The sequence below is a fragment of the Chelmon rostratus genome, chromosome 20 (assembly GCF_017976325.1).
Source record: "Chelmon rostratus isolate fCheRos1 chromosome 20, fCheRos1.pri, whole genome shotgun sequence".
Lineage (NCBI taxonomy): Eukaryota > Metazoa > Chordata > Actinopteri > Chaetodontiformes > Chaetodontidae > Chelmon > Chelmon rostratus.
Window position 1 is genome coordinate 10,293,452 of NC_055677.1, and position 20,710 is coordinate 10,314,161.

The following is a 20,710-nucleotide window of genomic DNA, read 5'->3' on the forward strand; positions in this document are numbered from 1 at the left end:
AGCCGCGACGGCGCGTGGAGAACTACACATATCGTCGTGCCAAACGTTTTGATATAAACGGCGATTTGTTGTGTTTTGCTTTATACGAACCTTTTAAATTAGTAGTTTTAACTGATTTCTGAACGTTTATACTTCACAACATTTTAAACGCAATTTTGGCTAATTTAGAGATGGGAACAATGTTGCTATGGTTACCAGAGACACGCCTGAATTATAAACAAAGTCTAGTGGAACACGTAGTCTTAAAATGCTTCGCTGACGGGACAATTAGCCATGAAAAATGGCTAATTTACTACATAACCCAGAATCCTATGCGAGCTAAATCGATGGCAGTTATGTGTACAGGTCGTGAGTCTGCCAGAACTCTTTGTAGTGACCTCTGAACACTTTTTCTTTATGTAAATTTGAACTAGTTGGCTTTTGTAGTTGACGCATGCTGTTGTTAAAAGAGGACTGTGTAATGGTGGATGGGATTGTATTGAGGTGACAGAGGTAAAGGTGAAATGACGGCGTTCCCAGGTCACAATCCTCACCTGTTTCGGTGGAGGAGGCTGGACAAGAATAAAACATCTGAAGAAAAGGTAAGTTTAATCTTTAGATTGAGAGGCATACTGCTTCTATAATAATTGCTTCTGGGGCCAGAGGGAAGTAAACCGTGGCTGTCTATTGAAGATAATATCCAAGGTGCTCATCTCAACACGTTCTCTTCTCTTAAGAGAAAACATTAAATACATTTTCTGTTTTTTCTGTCACTTTTCCCTTTTCCGACCCTTTAGCGTTTTCCGACCCTTTCTCTAGGATTATCGACTCCCCTAGATAAATAAAATATAATCCGTCATAAAAATCCCCATTACAGTCATGAATGAAGGAGCATCACATCATATCAATACTCTACATGATGGCATTGCTCATGTTGGGACAGTTTGGAAATGTCATACAGATGGCCTTTTTCAGATACTCTCATGCTGCCGGCCTGAGACAGAGATAGCTCAATCGCTGCAAGTAAAGCACAGACTTTTTGGACGACTGGGAAATGATTCTGAAGTAATGTGCTGATTTAAAGCGGTGGCTAAGCTTTGCTGTGAAATAATCTGCAGACATCAGGCACTGGCTGAGCCCTCAATTTGCACAACGCGCCCACAGCTCAAGGTGTCTGTGTGCTTGGCAGGGCATCTTCAAGCAGGAAAAGGCGACCATGACACCTGCATTTCCGTGGCCCCTGTGGTCTCTCTTGCAAACAGTATAAGTTTACACTTGAGATTGTTTTTCCTTTCGCAAACAGATACGTGTAAAGAATAGTGATGTGGATCAGTGGAGGAAGGTGAGAAGAACTCATCTGCTGGTGCAGCTGTATGCATTTTCATCATACATGTTTATAACATTATAAACTGAATTCCTTTGAGTGTGGACTGTTGGTGGACAAAACAAGCCATCTGAAGAATGCATTTTCAGTATTATCAATGAATTGTTAGTATCAATTAATCTAATAATCATCAGAATAATTGATAATGAAACAATCGTTAGTTCGAGCTCTACATCTCTTTGTCCGTTCCCTCCTACTCAGCGAGTGGAGATGGCTTCAGAGTTTGCTGTATCTGAAGTTTTCTCCCACAAGAAACCTCATTCGGGAACCGGCAGCCGAGCTGTACAGTTGCAAAGCTCTGACCAGCTAAGAGATCATGATGACGCTTACAGTGAAGGTAGGTCAGCCCATGAAAAAAAGAATAGAGCTGTCTCTAGAGGAGTGTTACCTATATGAAAGAGTGTTGAGGCTATGCAGCGGCAGGCTAAACAATAACATCCTTTGTCTGCTTCCCTCCTGCAGCTCAGGCTCTTATTGGTGATTGGCTGAGCTGTAAGTTGCGGCTGGAGCTGGACATGGAGGAGGACGATGACCTGATGTGCTCTGTTGAGAGGCGAAGCCCTGTTGGGTTAGCTAGTGCTCAGCCTGCCGCCGCTAACTACACCAACTTTGATGGTACACAGCAATGAGGAGGACTGTGTTTCCTATCCTGTTAACCTGAGGCTCAGTATTTGAATTAATCAAGAACAGTTCAAATTTGACCTCCCTGGCCATAGTGGGAGTTGGGAGGTTTACATTTGTCAGGATAGGCCAAAATAAGGGTTTGTAGTAATAGTTCAGAGGTTGGTGCAGAACATCTATAAAGGGGCAGTTCAGCCCAAAGGAACATTGAATTTATTAACAAGTTGTGTCATCTATACCAACAAATACCATTTGTTTAAGATCTTATCACAGGTTATTAGATTAATTCCATGCACTCACTGATTTGTGTTTAGGTCACCGCAGTATGAAAATCAACTTGCAGAAATGATATCCTTGCTTAATGTTCGAAATTTATCACAGTGAGCATTTTATAAACTTGCTTTTTGTCACAGTTATCATGTAGTTGTGATGCAGAGTGGCATTTCCTCTTTTTTAGAGTTGAATGCCAAACCACAATAATTGCAAAATAACTCTTGAATGCAATGGTTTCAAAAATGACTTACAAATCTTATCTGTTAGAGCAGGCATGTCCAAACTATTCCATAAAGGGCCGTGTGGCTGCAGGTTTTCGTTCCAACCAAGGAGGAGCACACCAGGCCAACCAATCAACATCAAGGGATCCCTTAGTTATCAGCTGAAAAGTGAGATCAGCTGATTAAATGAGTCCAGCCTGGAGCGCTCCTCCTTGGTTGGAACGAAAACCTGCAGCCACACGGCCCTTTATGGAATAGTTTGGACATGGCTGTGTTAGAGTTTCCATGAGTTCATAGAATTGCAGTACAATAGAGATGAAAAACTTAATTTATAATATTATTGCTTAACTAAATTCTTACTGTAATAGACTTCTCAAGCAAACATTGAGTCTCAGAACATCGATTTTCACAACATGGTGAAATGAACTGAAACCAGTGGCTGCCTGAAGGGAGGGGACTCAATCTAAAATGTTATTGAATGCTTTGCAGAACAGTCAGAAGTAATTTAAAGTGCAAATGATTTCAAGTTAATGGAATGAAACATATGCAATCACTGGTACAGTCAAACTCATCAGTTGTGATATAATACTTATCTCTTAAATACTTAGATCTGTACAACTGCCTGGCTGAGGAAGAAGAGCACAGCGCTGTTAACAGCTTCCTTCAAGACCTGATGGAGCGACAGGTGTTGGACTGTGGGGTGATGGAGGAACTAGCGCTGGATGTTGGACAAACAAGGAAAAAGTTCAGAGACCCAGTCGTCACCATGGAAGCACGACACCTGCAGGTATGTGCCAAGTGTGAATCTCAAATCCCTCAACTGGCATAAGAGAAAGTGTCACTGCGATTGAATCAGCTGGAATGATGGGCACCAAATTTGCGTTTTCAATTACATCAATTACTACTGATTGCATTGAAGGTGAGGGAGAACAGGGCCCGGCGGGAGGCTGAGAGGCAGAGGCAACAGAGAGAGAGGGAGGCTCAGCGGGGTGCCAGGGAGGAGGCAAAGCGGAGGGAGCGAGAGGAGGAGACAAGGAAGAAGCAGGAGGCACGGAGGCAGGAGGAGATGGTGCAGCAGGAGATGGTGAGACTGCGGCGTCAGATGGAGGAGAGACGAGGCCTGGAACAGCTGGTTCGACAGAGGTATGGTATCCACAGCAACCGCTCATCTCTGCCGAGGTTATCGCCGATCCATCCGAAATGACCCTCGTGTGTTAGTGCATCTAATGTGATCTCACCAGCTCCATCTTCCTATGGTGGATTAAATGGATGACTGGTTACCAACTGAGAAGTAAGCCTGTGATGAGCCAGCTCCCTAACCCAAACAATTATTGTGGAAGTGTCCCTGTGAAGGATGAATAAGGCCTTGGCCAGCACAATGAGATTGTTCTGTAATCTCTCACAATGTGTGCAGTAGCCAAGGTATTTCTTTATCACAGCCGTGTCTAAAAGCAACTTTCTACATGAACATCCTTTGTTAAAGGCATGCAACTGTTGTCATCATGCAAAAATTAAAATTAGCCTCAGATTAATGTCATAATGATGATAGAGTCTAGATGTATCAAGATTGAGTGGGAAATTGTTTGACACTAAAGCAGGAAGTAAGGATTGAGATAAAATGGATTATGTGGGATGTTTTCAAACTAAGCGGCTGTAAACAAAGAAAATGTTCTCACTGCAACACAAACTGACATGAATATATTATACTGGGGAAAAGATCCTCAAATTTGATTAAAAAACAAGGCTAAGAGTCAACAGACATGTTAACAATAGAATCCTAATATGCTGATTTTTTTGCAGGTACGATGCCCAGTGTTATTAAAGGACCAGGGTGTAAGGTTTAGGGGGACCTAAATGGAATTGAACATTCATAAGTATGTTTTCATTAGTGTATACTCACCTAAAAACAAGAATGGTTGTGTTTTTGTTAAATTTGAATGAGGGGTTTATATCTACAGAGGCAGCGGTTCCTCTTCCATGGAGTCCGCCATTCTGTACCACCATGTTTCTACAGCAGCCCAGAATGGACAAACCAAACACTGGTTCTAAAGAGTGCCTTTCACGTTTTTTGCAAGTTTTGTGGCCACAGTAGGTTCCCCAGCACGCTCTGTAAGGACAGGGTGAGCCGAGGGGTATTCAGTCAGTTGCATCTGCAATTTTTCCTCTAGATGCTACTAAATCCTGCACACTGGTCCTTTAAATTTGCAGGTATTTGGTCATAAACCAAAGTGTTGAACAAATAAACTGGACATTAACGATAGATTTCGCTCAAAACCACAACCAAAACCTCATGGTGGTGTTAGAAGGAAAGTCAGGGGATCATTAACATCAGTAGAATTCATCGTCTGGTGAACATAAATGTCTGTATAAAACTAAATCTATCCAAAAGTTGTTGACACACAGTGTTTCAGTCTGGACCAAAGTCCTGGACTAGTTTTGACATTAATTGATGTATTATTATTGATTCTGATTTGTATTGACTGGATATGCCATCCAGTATAGCTCAAAACTGAACAGAAGTAAGCAAGGAAAAAAAATAACAGGTTGGATCAATTTAAGGAGACTTGGTGTACCGTTAAAAAGTGTTTTTTAGCATGAGTTTTATGAATTTCATGTAGTAATTACTGTGATTTGATTACTTTATGTATTATTTAGGCTTGTTATTATTTCCATTTATACAAAAAGATACTTATTTACTTCAGCTTTTTTTTTTTGAGGATGACTGCAGTTCTTTACATTGTCCCAGTAGACTAAGTAGTATGTGTATGTTTATTCCACAGGGAAAGGGAAAGAGTGGAAGGGCAGAGGGCAGCCAGGAGCCTCCAGTCAGCCCCTCCATTTCCCACGAAACAGCAGCAGCAGGAAACAGAGCAACAATGGAAAGAACAGAAAATTCAACCCAAGGTTCACATGCGTAATCTCAAGGTTGGTACCTGCACCGTGTGTGCCCCGGTTGGTACCGTGAAAGTTCTCTAACTTGTGGTCCTGCATGTTGTCATGTTGTGCACATTTTAGTGTCTGCAGAGGCATTTCTCCGGATGGTATTCAGTGGTGTTGGACCGAAGGCTGCGTTTGGGTAAGGCCATGGCCCTCTTTGACTGGAAGAGGCAGCTGAGAGCGTGGCGAGTGTGGCGCGCAGCGGTGTGGGCAGAACAAAGGCAGCGAGAGGTGGCGAGAACAGAGCAGGAGCTACGAACTGAAAACAGGTGGGAGCCAAAAAGAAATAAGGTTGGAGGGTCCTGTTAAGCCATCATTATATAAATCCTGCCTTTTACCACAAATGATGCAATGTAAATAAGTAGCTATATTCAAAACTAGACTATTAATTATGACAGTATATCTAGCAGACACTCATTGATTTATATCGTGACCAAGCATAGTTAAGCTTAATTAATTAATTAACCCAGTAATTGAGGGTTAAAAATACAATCATATCTGTTACCGCCTCCAGGCAATGCCAGCTGGCTGTGGAGAGTGACCGACGGCGTGTGCTACGGCGATGTCTGGACGAGTGGCAGCTATGGTGTCGGATGGAGAGGGAACAACGAGAGCTTTTGGCCCAGCAGCAGGAGACCCGGCGCAAGATGGCTGCCTTAATTAATGCTGCATCAACAGGCAAACTCAAGGCCACAGAAACCCTACCTGATCAGCCTGAAATGGCCCCACCTGAGGCATCTAACCAACCAGAGAACACGGAGAAGGTGAGGGGTCGCTCACAAATCCTCATGTCAGCAGCAACAGTGTGCAGGGATTCATTGACATGTTAACTCTCTTTGTTTATGCATTCTGCTGAAAACAACCTGACAAATCACATTTTTAGAGCTGACCAAAACATCTGCCCTATCCTTAACAGGTGTTGCCAAAAGCCTCATTACTGAGGCAATAAAAAAGTTTGGGACTAAACTGAATAAAACTTTAATTTTCGAAATCATCTCTTTCCACTGGATGACCTGAACCCATTTCCACCAGGGAACAAACTTTTCCTGCTGAAATATTCACAACTCTGAAGAGTGTGAGAGCAGGAAAGAAGCGGAGGTGTAAATATAGAGAACGGGAAGGTATGGAGCAGATGGAAAGAATGGTAGAGAGAAGTAAGAGGTGTAGGATAGTGGAACAGAGCTCAAGGGACAGAGGAAACAGAACAGGAGATGAAGTTGCAGGAGTTCATGGTGGAGGGGTCAGTAAAGAGGCCATACTTGCCATTAGGCCCCTGCTGCTTACATATGATGATTCCTGAAGGTCAGCAGATTATGGCGCTTGACACTATATCTGTTATCCCCCTTAAGGTTTTTGTAGACCGAGACCTAAGGGCAGCTTTATTCATATATGATACAATCTTCATATGTTTGCTTCTCTGTAGGAAGATCAGCACAGGCCAGGAACTTTAGCCCCAGACGCCTCTGCAGTACATCGGAACAACCCTGTGGGTACTGTGGCCCAGCCCACTCAGCCATGGCAGGTGACCCGACGCCATGCAGCACCGACCGCCGCTGAGCTCCACGAGGTACGGCGGAGAGGCGAGGGCGGTGGCTTCGCCTGTCCAAAGCGGGCACCATCGCCGGGCAGCAGGTTTGAGAACAGACACACCATCCAGCAGCAGATCATCACACAGCAGAGGAAGCTGTTGAAGGAGCAGCAAGAGCAAATTGCACAGCTGAGGGAGAAGCAGAGCATGATGGGCTTGGAGCTGGAAATGGAGAAAACCGCACAGCTCACCCAGCTGTCAATGCTAAGAGGCTCAAGACCAAAGAGCCACAACTTTGACCCCACAGAGCAGAGGTAGGCTCACTATCACAAAATGTAAGGCACCCAAGCTTGAGAAGCCAGAACAGCAAATGTTTGAGATTTCAGCATGAAAAATGAATGAAACAATTAATCGATTATCAAAATAGTTGGAGTTACTTAAAATGTTCCTGTTAAACAATACTTCACATTAAATTAAACAATTTAAAAGTTGCTCTGGTGGGACTGGATGCAGATCCTTGTACAGTAGGTTTACAGTTTCTCTGAAATAATTAGTGTAAGATAATTTTTTACAGCCTCATAGTAAAGATAGCATAGAATTGACTAAATAATGTGAAAAGATAAGAAATTAGTGTCGGAATATGGACAGAATATCAAGGGTTTGCAATGTTAATGGTGATTAGTTACAATACTGCATGTGTGTATGTATTCTTGTATATAATGTATGTAGCTTGACCTCCTATTCACCCCTCTCTCTGCAACACTCTGGTCATCACGTTGTGACAAAAACGGCCCTAAAAATTATCTCTACATTTTTCTTGAGATGATGGTAATGACTTAGCTGTGCTCACCTCTCTCTCTGCAGTGCAGACTAATGGCAGTAGAAACTGGCAGGTTATTTCTACGTACACCTCAGTGATTCATCACAAAAGACTTTTAAAGAATTGCCCTTTTAAACTCATGTCTAGAGCAGTACAGGCACTTATTGTTTTCAGGAGCTACACTGAGGTGAATTGGGGTAAAAGTCATTATCTGCTAATAGTTTACTGTATTAAATGCAAATCTCATGGGTACAGATACAAAGAAAAAGAGGAGCTGAAGAGGGATTTTGAGGCTTAAAGAGAACAGAGGAGCAGGAGATTGTGCAAAAGTTTATATTTTGTAAATTCAGGCCTTGTATAATTATTTATTTGTGTAATTACAGATGAAATAGGCTTTCCAAGAAATCTGAACAACCTTGAACATAGTTTGTAACTGTCTTGTGTTAAACAGAAACTCTGTTTTACAGATTTATGCGCCAGGCCTGGCGGTTGAGTTTGCCTTAAGTCGACACCTGTCTGAGTGAAATGTGGCAGATAATGTACAGGAAGATGTGAATGTGCAGACAGAGCTGTGACTGTGTTTCTGTGCTTCCGGCTGGGATTGTTACTGTTGCAGGGCACCAAGAGTCACTGGAGAAGCTGACAGCCTCGGTGCACCTCAGAGGAAGGCGGTCACACGCCAGATGTGCCCCCATCCAATCATCACGGGTGAGTCTGCAAGTTCAGTAAGCGGAGCAGCAGAGGAAGATATACACAGATTTACATATACATATAAACATACACAGGTTCATATCCTCATCTGAACATATGGCGACAGAATGCTGTCGCTCTTTTGTCAAGAGAATTGCGTGACCCTGAGTCATACACATGGAGATTTTTTTTAGCTCTTATTGCTACCTACCTGAACAGTTATGTGCTCAAAATATGAAGCACACACAAACATCCACATATAGACCCCTGAGACTCACACACAGACGAATACCTCAACTCACCCCTCTCCCTCTCTCTGAAGCCATGGAAGCCCGCGCACGTCAACGCGAAGAGCGAAGGAAGGAAATCGAAGAACTCAGGAGAAAGAAGGAAGAGAAAAAACTGGTAAGAGATCAGGGAGTTGTTTTCTGGACCACCGCACTGTTTTGTAGTATAAGCATCGCCTCATAATTGTCCGCAACAATAACAATAAAAAATGCAACTTTTCAGGCGGAGATGAGAGCAGCTGAGGAGCAGAGGCAGAGGGAGGAGGAGGAGGAGAAACGCAAAGCAGCAGAAAAGAAGAAGGAGGAGAAAAGGCAGGAAAGAGAGGTGAGATGTATTTCATATTTAATGGGTGTTCACAAGACATGAGTCAGAATCCATGAGGCAGTCGTCTCCCACTGAGCGACATGTAGCAGGACTGTACCCTGGTGACACTTTGCAGAATATTAAAATAATGTCACTTTCGGTGTGTGTGTGCAGAGGGAAGAGGAAAAACAGAGGCAGCTGAAAAGGCAGCAGGAGCTCCTGAAGCTGGCTCGTCAACACTACCGCATGAACTTGCTGCAACGGCGAGGCCTGGCGCCATGGAAACGCCTCATTCAGCTCAGACAAGCCAACACGCAGGTAAATCACCTGTCATGTCCATTTCAGCTCTCAGCTGCATACAGAGAGTTTTCAGCCTTGGTCCTCCAACTCAATATCTCAAGTGCCCAGGAGGTGGTCTTAATTCTGGATTTAATTTTGAAGAGTGTACAAAAAAAAAAAAATCTTGTTTGAACAGGAAACTGCAGCGCTTTAGGCTTGTCATTATCACACAAGCTCCTACAACAGAATTACGAAAAGTAAAAAGCAAGAATTGCGACCTTCAAGGGTAAATCCAAGTCCTGGACACGCCACAGATTTGAATAATAAAAAGCCTCGCTGGTCATAAACTTTTAAAATAAAAAGAGCACATTCAGTCCTGCATGTGCATCTGCTATCTGGCTCGGAGGCAGTCATTTAAAGGTAGTGTGTGTCTGTTAAAGCCTTTTTGTAATTCAAATCTTCTCAAGCAACTGGATGTTTTTATGTCTGTCAGACCGCTGGGTGGACATAAGGCGTCCTAAATTTTCCATACTAAGAAGCTTGTTGTTGAGAAAAGCTTAGACACACATTTTAAATAATTTCTTAACACTGTCATAATTAGTGTAATCTTTGGCTCTTCATCTATTTCTCCTTTTAGCTGACAGTTATTTATGCTTTCTTTTATTTATTCTGTATTAATTATCCTTGTTGCTGGCATGATCTTTCTTTGTCCATCATTCCATTTTATTCATATCTGTCCAGTGGTGCCATTTTTCACTGCTTGTGAAGCACTTTGATTTTCAGAAGTGTAACAGAAAGTTAACTACTGTTCTTGGAAAGTACTACAAACCACATGCTGTGTGTCCACAGGCAACCTGATTGAACACATTTATTAGACTGCTAATTATGAGCAATGAGCAGAACCGTTCTGGTAAAAAATAGTCACTCAGAAGCAAACTTAAACACCTCAAGCCGAAGGACGCACAGCCTAAACCCACCGCCCGACAACACACTCAAACAAAGCAGAGGGAAAACTTCCAAACAAAAGCATGCAGCACAACTTTGTAGCCACATTCCCTTGACAGCATTATTTAATGTTCAAACCATTCCTGCCTTTACACAGAATCACACGAAACACAAAAACTCTTGTGCATACATGTTTCACCGCTTGTTTCGTTTAAATCCTCTTTGACATTCAGTTGAAGACAGGCGCCTCATCTTTTGACACCACTCCATTGTTTCAACCTGGCACATACGGTTGAGTTTGGATGCATTCATCAGCGTGCATCGCCGCTTTTCTTTTCAATACACGCCAGCTGGCCGAGAGTCACCACAATCTCTTCCTCCTGAGGCGGTGCACGCTAGGCTGGCGGCAATCGGCGAGAGAGTCCCTGTCTGAGAAGGAAGCTTCCGCGGACCAACTGTACCATCACTTTTTGCTTTGGAGGAGCTTAAGCTGCTGGAAAAGAGTGTGTATACGCAAGCGCACACACACGCACAAACACAGTTACTCAGTCTCCCCATTTTTTGCCAGTGACTTATAGCAACACCTTTTTCTAATCTCCTCTTCTACTTGCACTCAATTATGTTTAAGGTGACAGTCTTTCAGGTTAAAAAAAGTTTAGACAATATTTTTGCTTCTGTCCTTCCTTAAGCTCAAACTTACTGAGTAACTTGCAAATGGCATTTTGTCATGGATTTTACAGCTTAAAGATGGGTTGAAGGCCAATAAGCAGCATCTCCCATCTTTCATAAAAGTATTAGTTTTCAAAGCAACATAAATCATTTGCTTTCCTCCAGTCAGTCAGGCACTGATATCTTTTAAAATGTCCCTGCCTCAGCTAAAGGACTGGCGGATGATTCAAGAGGAGAGAGCCGAGCGCTTCCATCGCACCCGTACTCTGAGGAGGTTTCTGCTGGGACTGCTGGACCATGTGACCCAGGAGAGGCTGCTGGACTGGGACCGCCAGGAGCTGGCTCAGGAGCACAATGACAGGTCTGCTACACGTGACTTCCCCATATGTTCCCTGTATAGATTCTGCAGTGTGTTCCCCCAGCAACATTACCAACCAGCAGGGCGTTAAACAGCTTGTAACACTTAAACTGTAATATCAGAGCAGTTCGGTTACCGCCTGCCAAAAACCCACAAGGCCTTGATTTCCTGTAAAACATAACATTAATTTAACTGTATAGACATTTTAAGGCCTCTTCTTTAAAGAAAGTTATAAGACTGTGAAGATTCACTTGCAGTAAAGATTAATTCATGATGATAAAAGTTACACACTGGAACTGAGCACAAGCAGTCGTTGAACATTTACCAATATGAAATATGAGAGCTTCGGCAGCGCATTGTTCTTTTCCACTGAGCATTCAATTGTAAATTTTCTTAACTCGAGTGAAGTGCTTCATATCTGCTGTTAGCTGTTAATGTCTCTTCATGTTATGATTAATGGAGTCAGTTATGGGGATTTGCTGCTCAGGAAGAAACTTCAATATGGCCAAACCAGCTGGCATAGCATAGTGTTTATAGCCTGACTGGTCTCTAGCCCTGGGTAATTACAAAGAAAAAGTATTCTCTGCTGCAGCAATACTCTTTTTAGCTACCTCATACTCAATTAATTTTGTGAGTAGCGGTAATATATGGTTCCAAAAAGAGTGCCTCTGTGAATAGCTGAATGCTAATGTCAGCATGCTCACAAGGACAACACTAACATGATCTTCAGCTGGTATAATGTTTACCACATTCACCGTTTTACTTTAGTATGTTAGCATGCTGACACTCACTAATTAGCACTGAAAGCAGAGCTGAGGCTAAATGTCATCATTTTTGCAGGTCATCTGTGGCCATAAGCGGAAGTATTGGATAAATAAAAAACTGACCTGGTGGCATTAGATGAAAAGTCGGGGGGGGGGCCACCAGAGTCATAACAATCCAGCCTGAGGGGCACATGAATGTCTGTTGTGGCAATCTAGCCAATAGCTGTAGAGACATTTTGCCTTCCACTTGAGGACAACTTCAAAGTCATTAGGATTTATCCTCTTGGAACCATGAATGTCCACAATTTTATAACAAACCATCTTGTAGATAATTAACTGGATAGGTGAAAACTTTGACCTGCTGGGGGCACTAGAGGGAAAGTCAGGAGGATCCATGAAGTTATGAGGATTCGTCCTCTGGGCACTGTGGATATGTGACCCACATGTAATGGCAACCCAACCCATAGCTTTCGAGATGTTGTCAGTCTGGACCTAAGTGATGGCCCGACAGACCATCACATCCCATCCACGCCGCTAGCATTGCTACAGTTAGTTTGGTGACTGTTTGAGGACTTTTCAAATTTGCATCTGAATAGTTTTGCAAAATTGGTTCCTACAAAACACACATTTTAAATCAACACACATTTCTTATAGTGGCCAAAATTAATGATTTCTGTAGCACTGGTCTAACTTAATGCTGCCACAAAGTGTTTAGAAACTGCAGCTTCTCAGTAGGTGTCAGCTAAATGACCACAGCCTGCAGGGTAATTCCCACCAGCTGCACAGCTGCCATCATCAGTGATCCCCCAGCAACGTCATGTGAAAACTCATTAGGTGTTGTCAACCCACAGGTCCCTATAATTTACTTTCCTATTGCTTACTTGCTCTGTTTCTGTCTGTCCCTCCATCTGCCTGAACCCCAGATGGGTGTTGCGGCGATGTTTCCTGGCCTGGGGGAAGCTTCCATGTCTACTGCGCAGGGAAAGAGAGAAGGAAGAGCGGCGAGAGAAGCTGGGGCGGAAAGTGGCTGAGGTTCTGCCTGATTTCTTCTCCCGTCCACTGTAACATGGCGCAGCCTCTGTGAGACGTTCACTGCATACCCATACAGACAACACACTAACATCTCAATAACTCAGGAGAGGACACATACACATTTCTCACATTCATTTAATTAAATAAGTAAAATCTATTTCATACAAACACAAAACTGGACCCATATAGCTTTTAGGATTCCAAAAAAAAAGCTTTCAGCCCATTTGAGGACTAATAACAGCAGCTGTAGTGGAAAGCACTGAAAATTTCTCAAGTTGACATTATTGTGTACTGATTTATTTGCTTTATCTTCATATTTCCAGAGCAGAGTCAGTTAAAAAAGCAACTACTTCATATATTCCTACCCATCCAATCATTTATCATGTTAAACGCAATGACACACTTTAACTAGCCTGAATATGTGGCTTGTGCTGAAATGTTACATTTAACTTTGATAAATATCCACAACAAATTTCACAAGGTCAACGCTGCAGATAAATGTTTGTGGGGGACAAAGGAGGTGTAGTGTGCAGAGAGACCATCCTTGAAATGATGTTCAGCCCACAGCTTTTTGCAGGACTGAACAATTCCAGAGACGTCACCTTGTTGCTGAAGCTGTGTTCAGACAAAATGTCTCTATGAGGAGCGACAGATTACTCAGTCTCACATTTTTTTTGTATGCTGACTACCAGCAAGGCACTAGAATGAAGAGGAAACATAAAGACAATGTTCAAGTCCAGGGAAGACAGTCAAAGTGAAGGAAACTGTGATATCTGTTTGGCAGAGAGACATCATACCAGTGGAATGAGGCAGCAGTGGAAGGAGATTAAGGGTCAGTGAGTGGATGAAGCTGCATAGAGAAGATGCCAGTTGTCAGTGATATTAATGGCAGTGAATGTTATCTTATTGGGCTTGTGGTTTTCATTGCTATATGTCAAAGTCAGCAACTCAGGTGGCAACTCAATAGCTGCAGTAACCCAGTGACATCAGTCCTTACAGATATCAGGTTTGCTGCAGCAGAAGATAAGTCAGAGTGAAGGGACATTGCTGCCATCCAGTGGACTTTAACAGAACAACAACCGTAAGTTGCTTTAACTCAGAATTGTGTAACAGTCCCTCATACCAGGTCAGCAGAGGTTGAAGAGGGAGGATTCAGTTTTTCTCCCATGGTCATGAACTCTGCCCAGTTGCCACGGAAACCTTGAGAGTAGATGCCGGTGTCCACTACGAGTCCCCAATAAGCGCTGCGAGCAGTCTTGTCTCGCAGGGCGACGCGTGCCTCACGCTCGGTCACGTTGTAGCTGACGTTGATCACCTGCACCACCAGCAGGTGTAACAGCCCACCGGTCACGATACTGCTGTACCACGCACAGGTGAAGCAAAGTGCAGTGCTAGAACCCAGACAAAGAGAAAAGATGGGGAAACAATAAAACACAGCACTAGCAGCATGTAACAAAAAGTAAGAGCTCGCTGCATTAAAACTGTTCATATATATTATCAGTAAGCCTCTCATTTGTTCTTTTTGTGTAAAACATGCCCATCACTTCATGAACAGCACTAATAATGAATGAGTGTAAGTCGGACACTGAAAAAAAACAGAATTTATCTCTAATTTTATATAAAACTGCACATAGAATTACATAATATTCTATGTGACTTGTTTAAAAAGATGTTAGTGGACAGATTGCAGTTGTGTGTTCAGTAGTCTGGCATTCAGGTAGTTTTTCTTCAAGTCTATTTTAAGTGTGTGACGTCTACAGTAGTGCCACTGCAGATCATTTAAACTACAGTATGTTACATCTAGTCTCTTATTGCCTTCAGCCCCAACAGAGTCTTTCTCCAACGGCTCGACAGGGAACACTCTGTGCTCTGTGAAACTGATTCAACACTACAGCATAATGTCCTTCACACAGACCCATTTAGTCATTTTATGATGAATTCTGGGGAAAATGTCAAAATGCCTCACAGTGACAAGAGTTTTGCTCTGGATTGCTGCTAAAAGGCCATCTGCCATTTCCTGTTTCCAAATTAGAGATGGTCTTTACATTCCTTCTAATTAATTCTGATATTTATTGCAATGAGCAACCAAGCAGTAGCCATTTTACATTTCTGACAGTTGTTCTACATCTTTATACAACGAAAGGAAACTGAGGCTCATTTCAATATTAATATGTAAATGAACAGTTTGATATTTTGGGACATACACTTATTGGCTTACTTGCCAAGAGTTATATGAGAAGATTGATACTATTGTCATTACTGTATCATAAATATGAAAAACAACATTTTTTTTCAGTACCTGTATTGGTTGTAGACCCCTGGGCAGTAGAGCAGGGCGGTGAAGAGGTGTTGTTTCGGACACACGCTCTGCAGCACCAGGCTGATCCCATACAGGGACGTCAACAGGAAGAGGAGGAGTGTAAGCAGGAAGCTGCGGTGATTGGCCTGCCCCACACAGCTGTTTATCCTACCAGGGCACGAACGAAGGGGGATGCAGAAACACACAAGTACACACACAGGCAGACAAAACATTGTACTGAGACCCCAGGGTTACACCACACTACACACATGCAGGACCACACATAGGAGTGCAGGAGCGGATGATGGCAAGGAACTTATCGCTGTAATTAATATGAGTGTGTGATGTTGATTCAACACAACATATAATATGGCCCCTAAAGACACCGCAGGTGTGAACAGGACAAACACTCATATCCTGGAAGAAAGACAGTCACTTAAGGGCACTGTTTTGAAAATGAAAAGGATAGTTTTTTTTTAGATTTATTGAATAGTTTGTGTAGAAAAGACAAAGGCAGGTGGCAAAAAAAGACAACTTCAGTGTGTCAGATGTGAGACAAAGTGGAGGAAACAGTGATGACAGGCCGAGTGAGAGGCATTTCAATGGAACCCACCAGACACAGTGGTGGTCGAGACGCAGCACGCAGACACCACAGATCCGACAATGTCCCGCCCTCGGGGGCCGCACCACCCTGCACGTCGGACACCAGTTCCTTCTGCTACTTTCCTTCAGCTCCACCCCTGCCTGCTCCGACGACCCTGCCCGGTTGGCTACTGTCATTGTCACATCCTGCCTCCCCCCGTTGAGGGCGGGGTCTCTGTCTGCCAGAGGGCTGTAATATGTCACTGTGCTGTGGACGGACTCTTGGTTTGGTCGCACAAAGCCAGGTTCTCTCTTGGTGTGAACAAGGGCTACCAGGGTGAGTATGACCCCGACAGTTACCACGGTTACCTGGACCAGGCCGACATCCCCGCCGGGAAGCACCTCTGTAATAAACAAGTAGTACATGTACCCCAGGGAGAAGAGGGCCAGGCTGAGAAAGAAGAGCGTCCGTCCCTTTTTGCGATGGGTGAAATAGTAGTACCACAGCACCAGGCCGGGCAGAGCCGTCAAAACCAACATGCCAAGAAGGAAGTGGAGAGCAGCGAGGTGCAGCAGGACTGGAAGGAGAATAAGAGGAGGGATTACGGACAGGTCCACTTTTCGGGCTCCACCCCAAAACCAGGGCACACGAATCCGGTCTGCAAAAACATCAGCCAGCTGTGACAAGGATTCAGGTTTCTGAGGCTCCCTCTTCAGAAACCTGACAAGTAAAAAAGTGAAAAAAGTAAAGTGAAACAAATACTATTAACTAAATGCATTTACTTTGATCAAAGAAACGCTACCAAAAACAACCCCTACAGATTTATTTTGTAATGTGAAGCAAAGAAACATATTTTTTGTAACTTAATCAGATTCATTTACATTCACTGAGGAATTAATTAATTTCAGGTCTAGTTTGTGTGGTCATAAAGGCGGGTGGTAGTACTGAAACAATTAGTCAGTAGTTGATTCACAGAAAAATAAATGAATAACTGTTCTCATTTATCAGTTAATCAAAGTATATTATCAAACAAGGAGACTATGACGGCCATGTTGGCAGCTCGGTGAGGCTGTGCTCAGGCACTGTGGTGATTTGAGCTATATGCTAACAATAACTAATAGTCATTAGTTGGAGCCCCAGAGTTATTCAGTTTAATGTCTCTCACCTGTCACAGGTGTCATCCAGGTCCTCACAGTCACAGCAGCAGGCTGCTACATGGCTGCGCTCTCCGAGTCGGTTAACATACTCACAGCAGCACAAGGTCTCCTCCTCCTGCAGCACCTTGGTGGCTCGCTTCTTCATGACGGACAGCCTTTTACAGCCTATTAGATTATTAAAACCTTTGTTAGTTCTATTATTACAGTAATTGAGCTTGTGTAAGCATTGTGTAATAGTTAAGATCAGAGAGCTCACTTTGCTGAAATGTCCTTTGCGTACAGCAGCTTACCAGCTATTGGCATTTGTTTTAGATGGTGGAATTGTTCCAGATTTTGACCACATAACACTGCAAGGCAGACCCTGTTCATTTGACCCTACCCAGTCCCCCTCCTATCCCCACATCTGTCACACATCTGTCATCCTTCATCATTTATAACAATCACAGGTCTTCGGGGTCCCCTTCATCACAGAACACAAGACTGCAGATACCCAAGTGAACCACTAAGTGGGATAAATCCTTAAGCTCAGTTAAACTTCTCTCTGGGGGTGCGGGATCTGGCTCTATTGGACTGAGTCATTCCCTGATCAGAAATGAATCAAAGCATGACACGGTGTGTTGTTATTATCGGCCACTGATCACACTAACATGGTAAAGAGGACGTCAGGGTCAGGGAAGGTCACCCAGCAGCTAATTGGCGAATCCTTCCAGGCAGCTATGGAGCAAAGTCTGTAAAAGCCTAAAGAGGAGACAGAATGGGCCACTTGTACTGATTAATGGGTGTGTAGTAGCACCAACTGGCACATCTGCTTCCTGACAAATGAAAACTAATACTGCTGCAAGGATTCATAGTGTGACTGTGGTGCTCAGCAGTTTTATGTCCTGTTGTAATACTTTTGACTTGTATCAGCATTAAAAAGCTTGTAAAGTGTAAAGCAGGATGGCTGTAGCTGTTTATGGGTGATGCTTTTTTAGTCGTAAGATAGAAAATTAATCGGCAACTGTTTTGGTAACTGCAACTTTCATCTCATAAATCCTGAGGATTTGCTGTTTTTCTTTATCTTATGTGATAGTAACATGAATACCTTTAGGTTTCAAACTATTGCTAGAACAAAAGAAGACTGTTAGCTTATCTTAGCACAAAGACAAGAAACAGAGGGAAACAGCTAGCCTAGCTCTGCTCTGTTTTAAAAGAAATGCCTGCCAGCACCACCCTAATGCTCACTAATTAACACATTTGTTTGATAAAATGTCAAAACAAGTTGTGGTTTTACAGGGGGGTTATCTTTATTGGCCGGGAACAGTAACTTCCTGGAGCCTTGATGTTGCTGTGGGGTTGCCAGGCAACCAGGGAAGACTCCAGGAAGTAACTGCACCTTCCCAGAAAATAATCCCCCAGGTATCCAGTCTTAATGCTAACCTCAGCTAATCAGCTGCGGGCTGTAACATCATATTTAACAGATAACCTACATAGTGGAATGGCATCAATCCTCTCGTATCATCACTCATCTACCCCAAAACATTTTTTTACTGTGCTTCTATATTTGTATATATGTTGGGCTTTTTTACTGTGTTACATATTTTCTACCGTGCAGATTTTACTCATGCGCAATTCAAAAATTTCCATTAAACTGAGCAGCCCTTCTATTAATATATTATTTTTACACACCTTTTCGTATACAATGTACATAAAAATAATTGATTTTATTTGGCATGCTTCTTAAATGTCTGTTTGTTCTTTTTCCACGTCTCCTTTTTATTTTTGCTGTCTGTAACAACTTAATTTCCCCGGCGTGGGAAGTTTTATCTTATCTTAACCTCCTCCTGGAGTTGTTCTTCAGGCTGATAAATGCATACGGCTGAAATGACAACTTTTCTTAGTAACAAAAGGCAAGATAGCCCACACTGCAACCATGAGTAAAATAACATTTTTCTGGAGTTAGCGTTGATGACCAGAGATCGTTCGTCTGATGACAGCCAGCTAAACACCGACTGGAGGATCTGCACGCGTCCACAAACCGCTGCAGTCATACACTGCGTCAAACAGAGTTTTAATGTAACACCGAAGACACACACATGATAAAACTCAGCCTTCCCATACCTGAGAACTGAGCTTCTACATGCCGATGCTTTCGAGTAAATACCGACGGCAACGATTCTCCTCCGCTATGCCTCTCAGCGGAAGTCTCTGTCCTGGTGACGGCTGTTGTATCCGGTGTTCTTCGGAGCGATTTAGCGCCCGAGCAGCAGCAGATGGTGGTGACCCTGTCTGGGTTCGAGGGTCGAGTCGACAAGAATCTTGTCGCCGGGTTTTTACCGGATCCAGATTCTGCTGTTTAGGGGAACGTTCTGTGGTTCTGCCCCCAAACTGAGCAGACACTTCTCCCTCCTGACGTCAAATGAAGACTCCCCCCGCCCAGGACACGTTCATACGCCCACACCTTGAGGACAATTTATTTTTCTTGGGATGGTGAAGGCATGACCCGCCCTCCTCTGCCTCTGATTGGCTTACCCTGAAACTCTTACTGTAACCCTAACCAATCTCACTCCTCACACCTAACCAACCCAACCGATAAAGGCGACGAGTACTAGCCAATCAGAGGCAGAGTAGGACTGGCCATCACTTTGCCATCCTACAAAGAAATTGCTGAAACTCTTGCTAATTTTGGCTCATTTTAGCTCATATTAACCACTACACATCCAGCTGGGCAGCTCAGTCTAACTTTCCGAAATATAAAAAAGAAAAATAAACCAACAAATTGACAAAAATGACTTGATAAGGAAACAAATGCATTATAATTTAATCATCTGAAAGATAATGCGTTTTGTATGAATTCTCAAATAGTAACCATGGTAACTAAAACTATTTTGGAATAAAAAAGTACATTTTCCTCTTAAATGTAGAAGTATTATGTCAAATTAAAACTCAAGTAAAGTTCAAGTGCTCCAGAATACAGTATTGTGCTGCTTACTTTGCATCACTGGACAGTCTAAAAAAAACTTTATTGAAGTCTCTTTAGGGATAATACCATAGAGCATTCAACAGGAGATCATGTCATCTCCATATAATCACCACAGTAATACTATCATATATGGTAAGGATACAATTGAAGAAATCAGATATTTCCCCTTGAAGTAAATAGGGAAAGGCTACTGGTCAATAATTAAAGACAGTCTCAATAGTCTTGTGTTTCACATGTGACACAGGAATCGACGTGTTTGGCTTTACTCCCACTAAGTTTTCCATTTCTGTTTCCAGCAGCAGTGCACAGTACCCAGTGTGCACTTCCTACCAGCATCATCTCTAATGATTAATTCTAGTACTTATAGTCCAGTCAGACTTTTAAAAAAGTAATACGGTTATTTCAGTTTGTTCTGAGGCAGTTAAGCAGTTAATTCCCAAAGCAAAGAAACCAGAACTATATAATAATCAATGCATAATCAGGAGCTTTAAGCCTGCAGTTTCTGTCTGTTGTTTAACATCTAAATATATTTGATTTCATAATAGCATTATCCCTCCAGGTACGAGCTTAGCACCCTCAACCCATGCAGCTTGCTGCACTGTGCAGCTTTTGTCAGGC

At 42.9% G+C, this 20,710-nt stretch overlaps 2 protein-coding genes across 2 annotated transcripts; one reads left to right on the plus strand and one right to left on the minus strand.

Moving 5' to 3' along the window:
• Nucleotides 1-503: 503 nt before the first annotated feature.
• ccdc191 (coiled-coil domain containing 191) lies at nt 504-14,669 on the plus strand. Its single transcript, XM_041961749.1, has 17 exons — nt 504-581; nt 1,283-1,321; nt 1,565-1,700; nt 1,826-1,978; nt 3,087-3,265; nt 3,398-3,621; nt 5,259-5,403; nt 5,494-5,684; nt 5,930-6,179; nt 6,839-7,257; nt 8,380-8,471; nt 8,776-8,858; nt 8,964-9,065; nt 9,219-9,362; nt 10,619-10,771; nt 11,144-11,298; nt 12,983-14,669. Exons 1-17 carry the CDS (start codon nt 504-506, stop codon nt 13,122-13,124), a joined length of 2,685 nt encoding a protein of 894 aa, XP_041817683.1. The 3' UTR covers nt 13,125-14,669.
• zdhhc23b (zinc finger DHHC-type palmitoyltransferase 23b) lies at nt 13,211-19,524 on the minus strand. The gene is made up of 5 exons (XM_041961750.1): nt 19,231-19,524; nt 17,139-17,295; nt 16,004-16,693; nt 15,391-15,558; nt 13,211-14,482 (listed from the first exon to the last, which is right to left on the minus strand). The coding sequence occupies exons 2-5, from the start codon at nt 17,273-17,275 to the stop codon at nt 14,209-14,211; spliced, it is 1,269 nt and encodes a 422-aa protein (XP_041817684.1). The 5' UTR covers nt 17,276-17,295; nt 19,231-19,524; the 3' UTR covers nt 13,211-14,208.
• Between the last annotated feature and the right edge of the window lie 1,186 nt (nt 19,525-20,710).

Excerpts from the sequence above, each read along its gene's own strand:
- ccdc191 (XM_041961749.1), top strand. The coding sequence starts at position 504 with ATGACGGCGTTCCCAGGTCACAATCCTCACCTGTTTCGGTGGAGGAGG. Across the intron at positions 1,979-3,086 it reads TAACTACACCAACTTTGATG|ATCTGTACAACTGCCTGGCT; the intron begins GTACACAGCAAT and ends TTAAATACTTAG. Across the intron at positions 8,472-8,775 it reads CCCCCATCCAATCATCACGG|CCATGGAAGCCCGCGCACGT; the intron begins GTGAGTCTGCAA and ends CTCTCTCTGAAG.
- zdhhc23b (XM_041961750.1), bottom strand. The coding sequence starts at position 17,275 with ATGAAGAAGCGAGCCACCAAGGTGCTGCAGGAGGAGGAGACCTTGTGC. Across the intron at positions 16,694-17,138 it reads CTGGATGACACCTGTGACAG|GTTTCTGAAGAGGGAGCCTC; the intron begins GTGAGAGACATT and ends TTTACTTGTCAG. Across the intron at positions 14,483-15,390 it reads GGGGTCTACAACCAATACAG|CACTGCACTTTGCTTCACCT; the intron begins GTACTGAAAAAA and ends TCTGGGTTCTAG.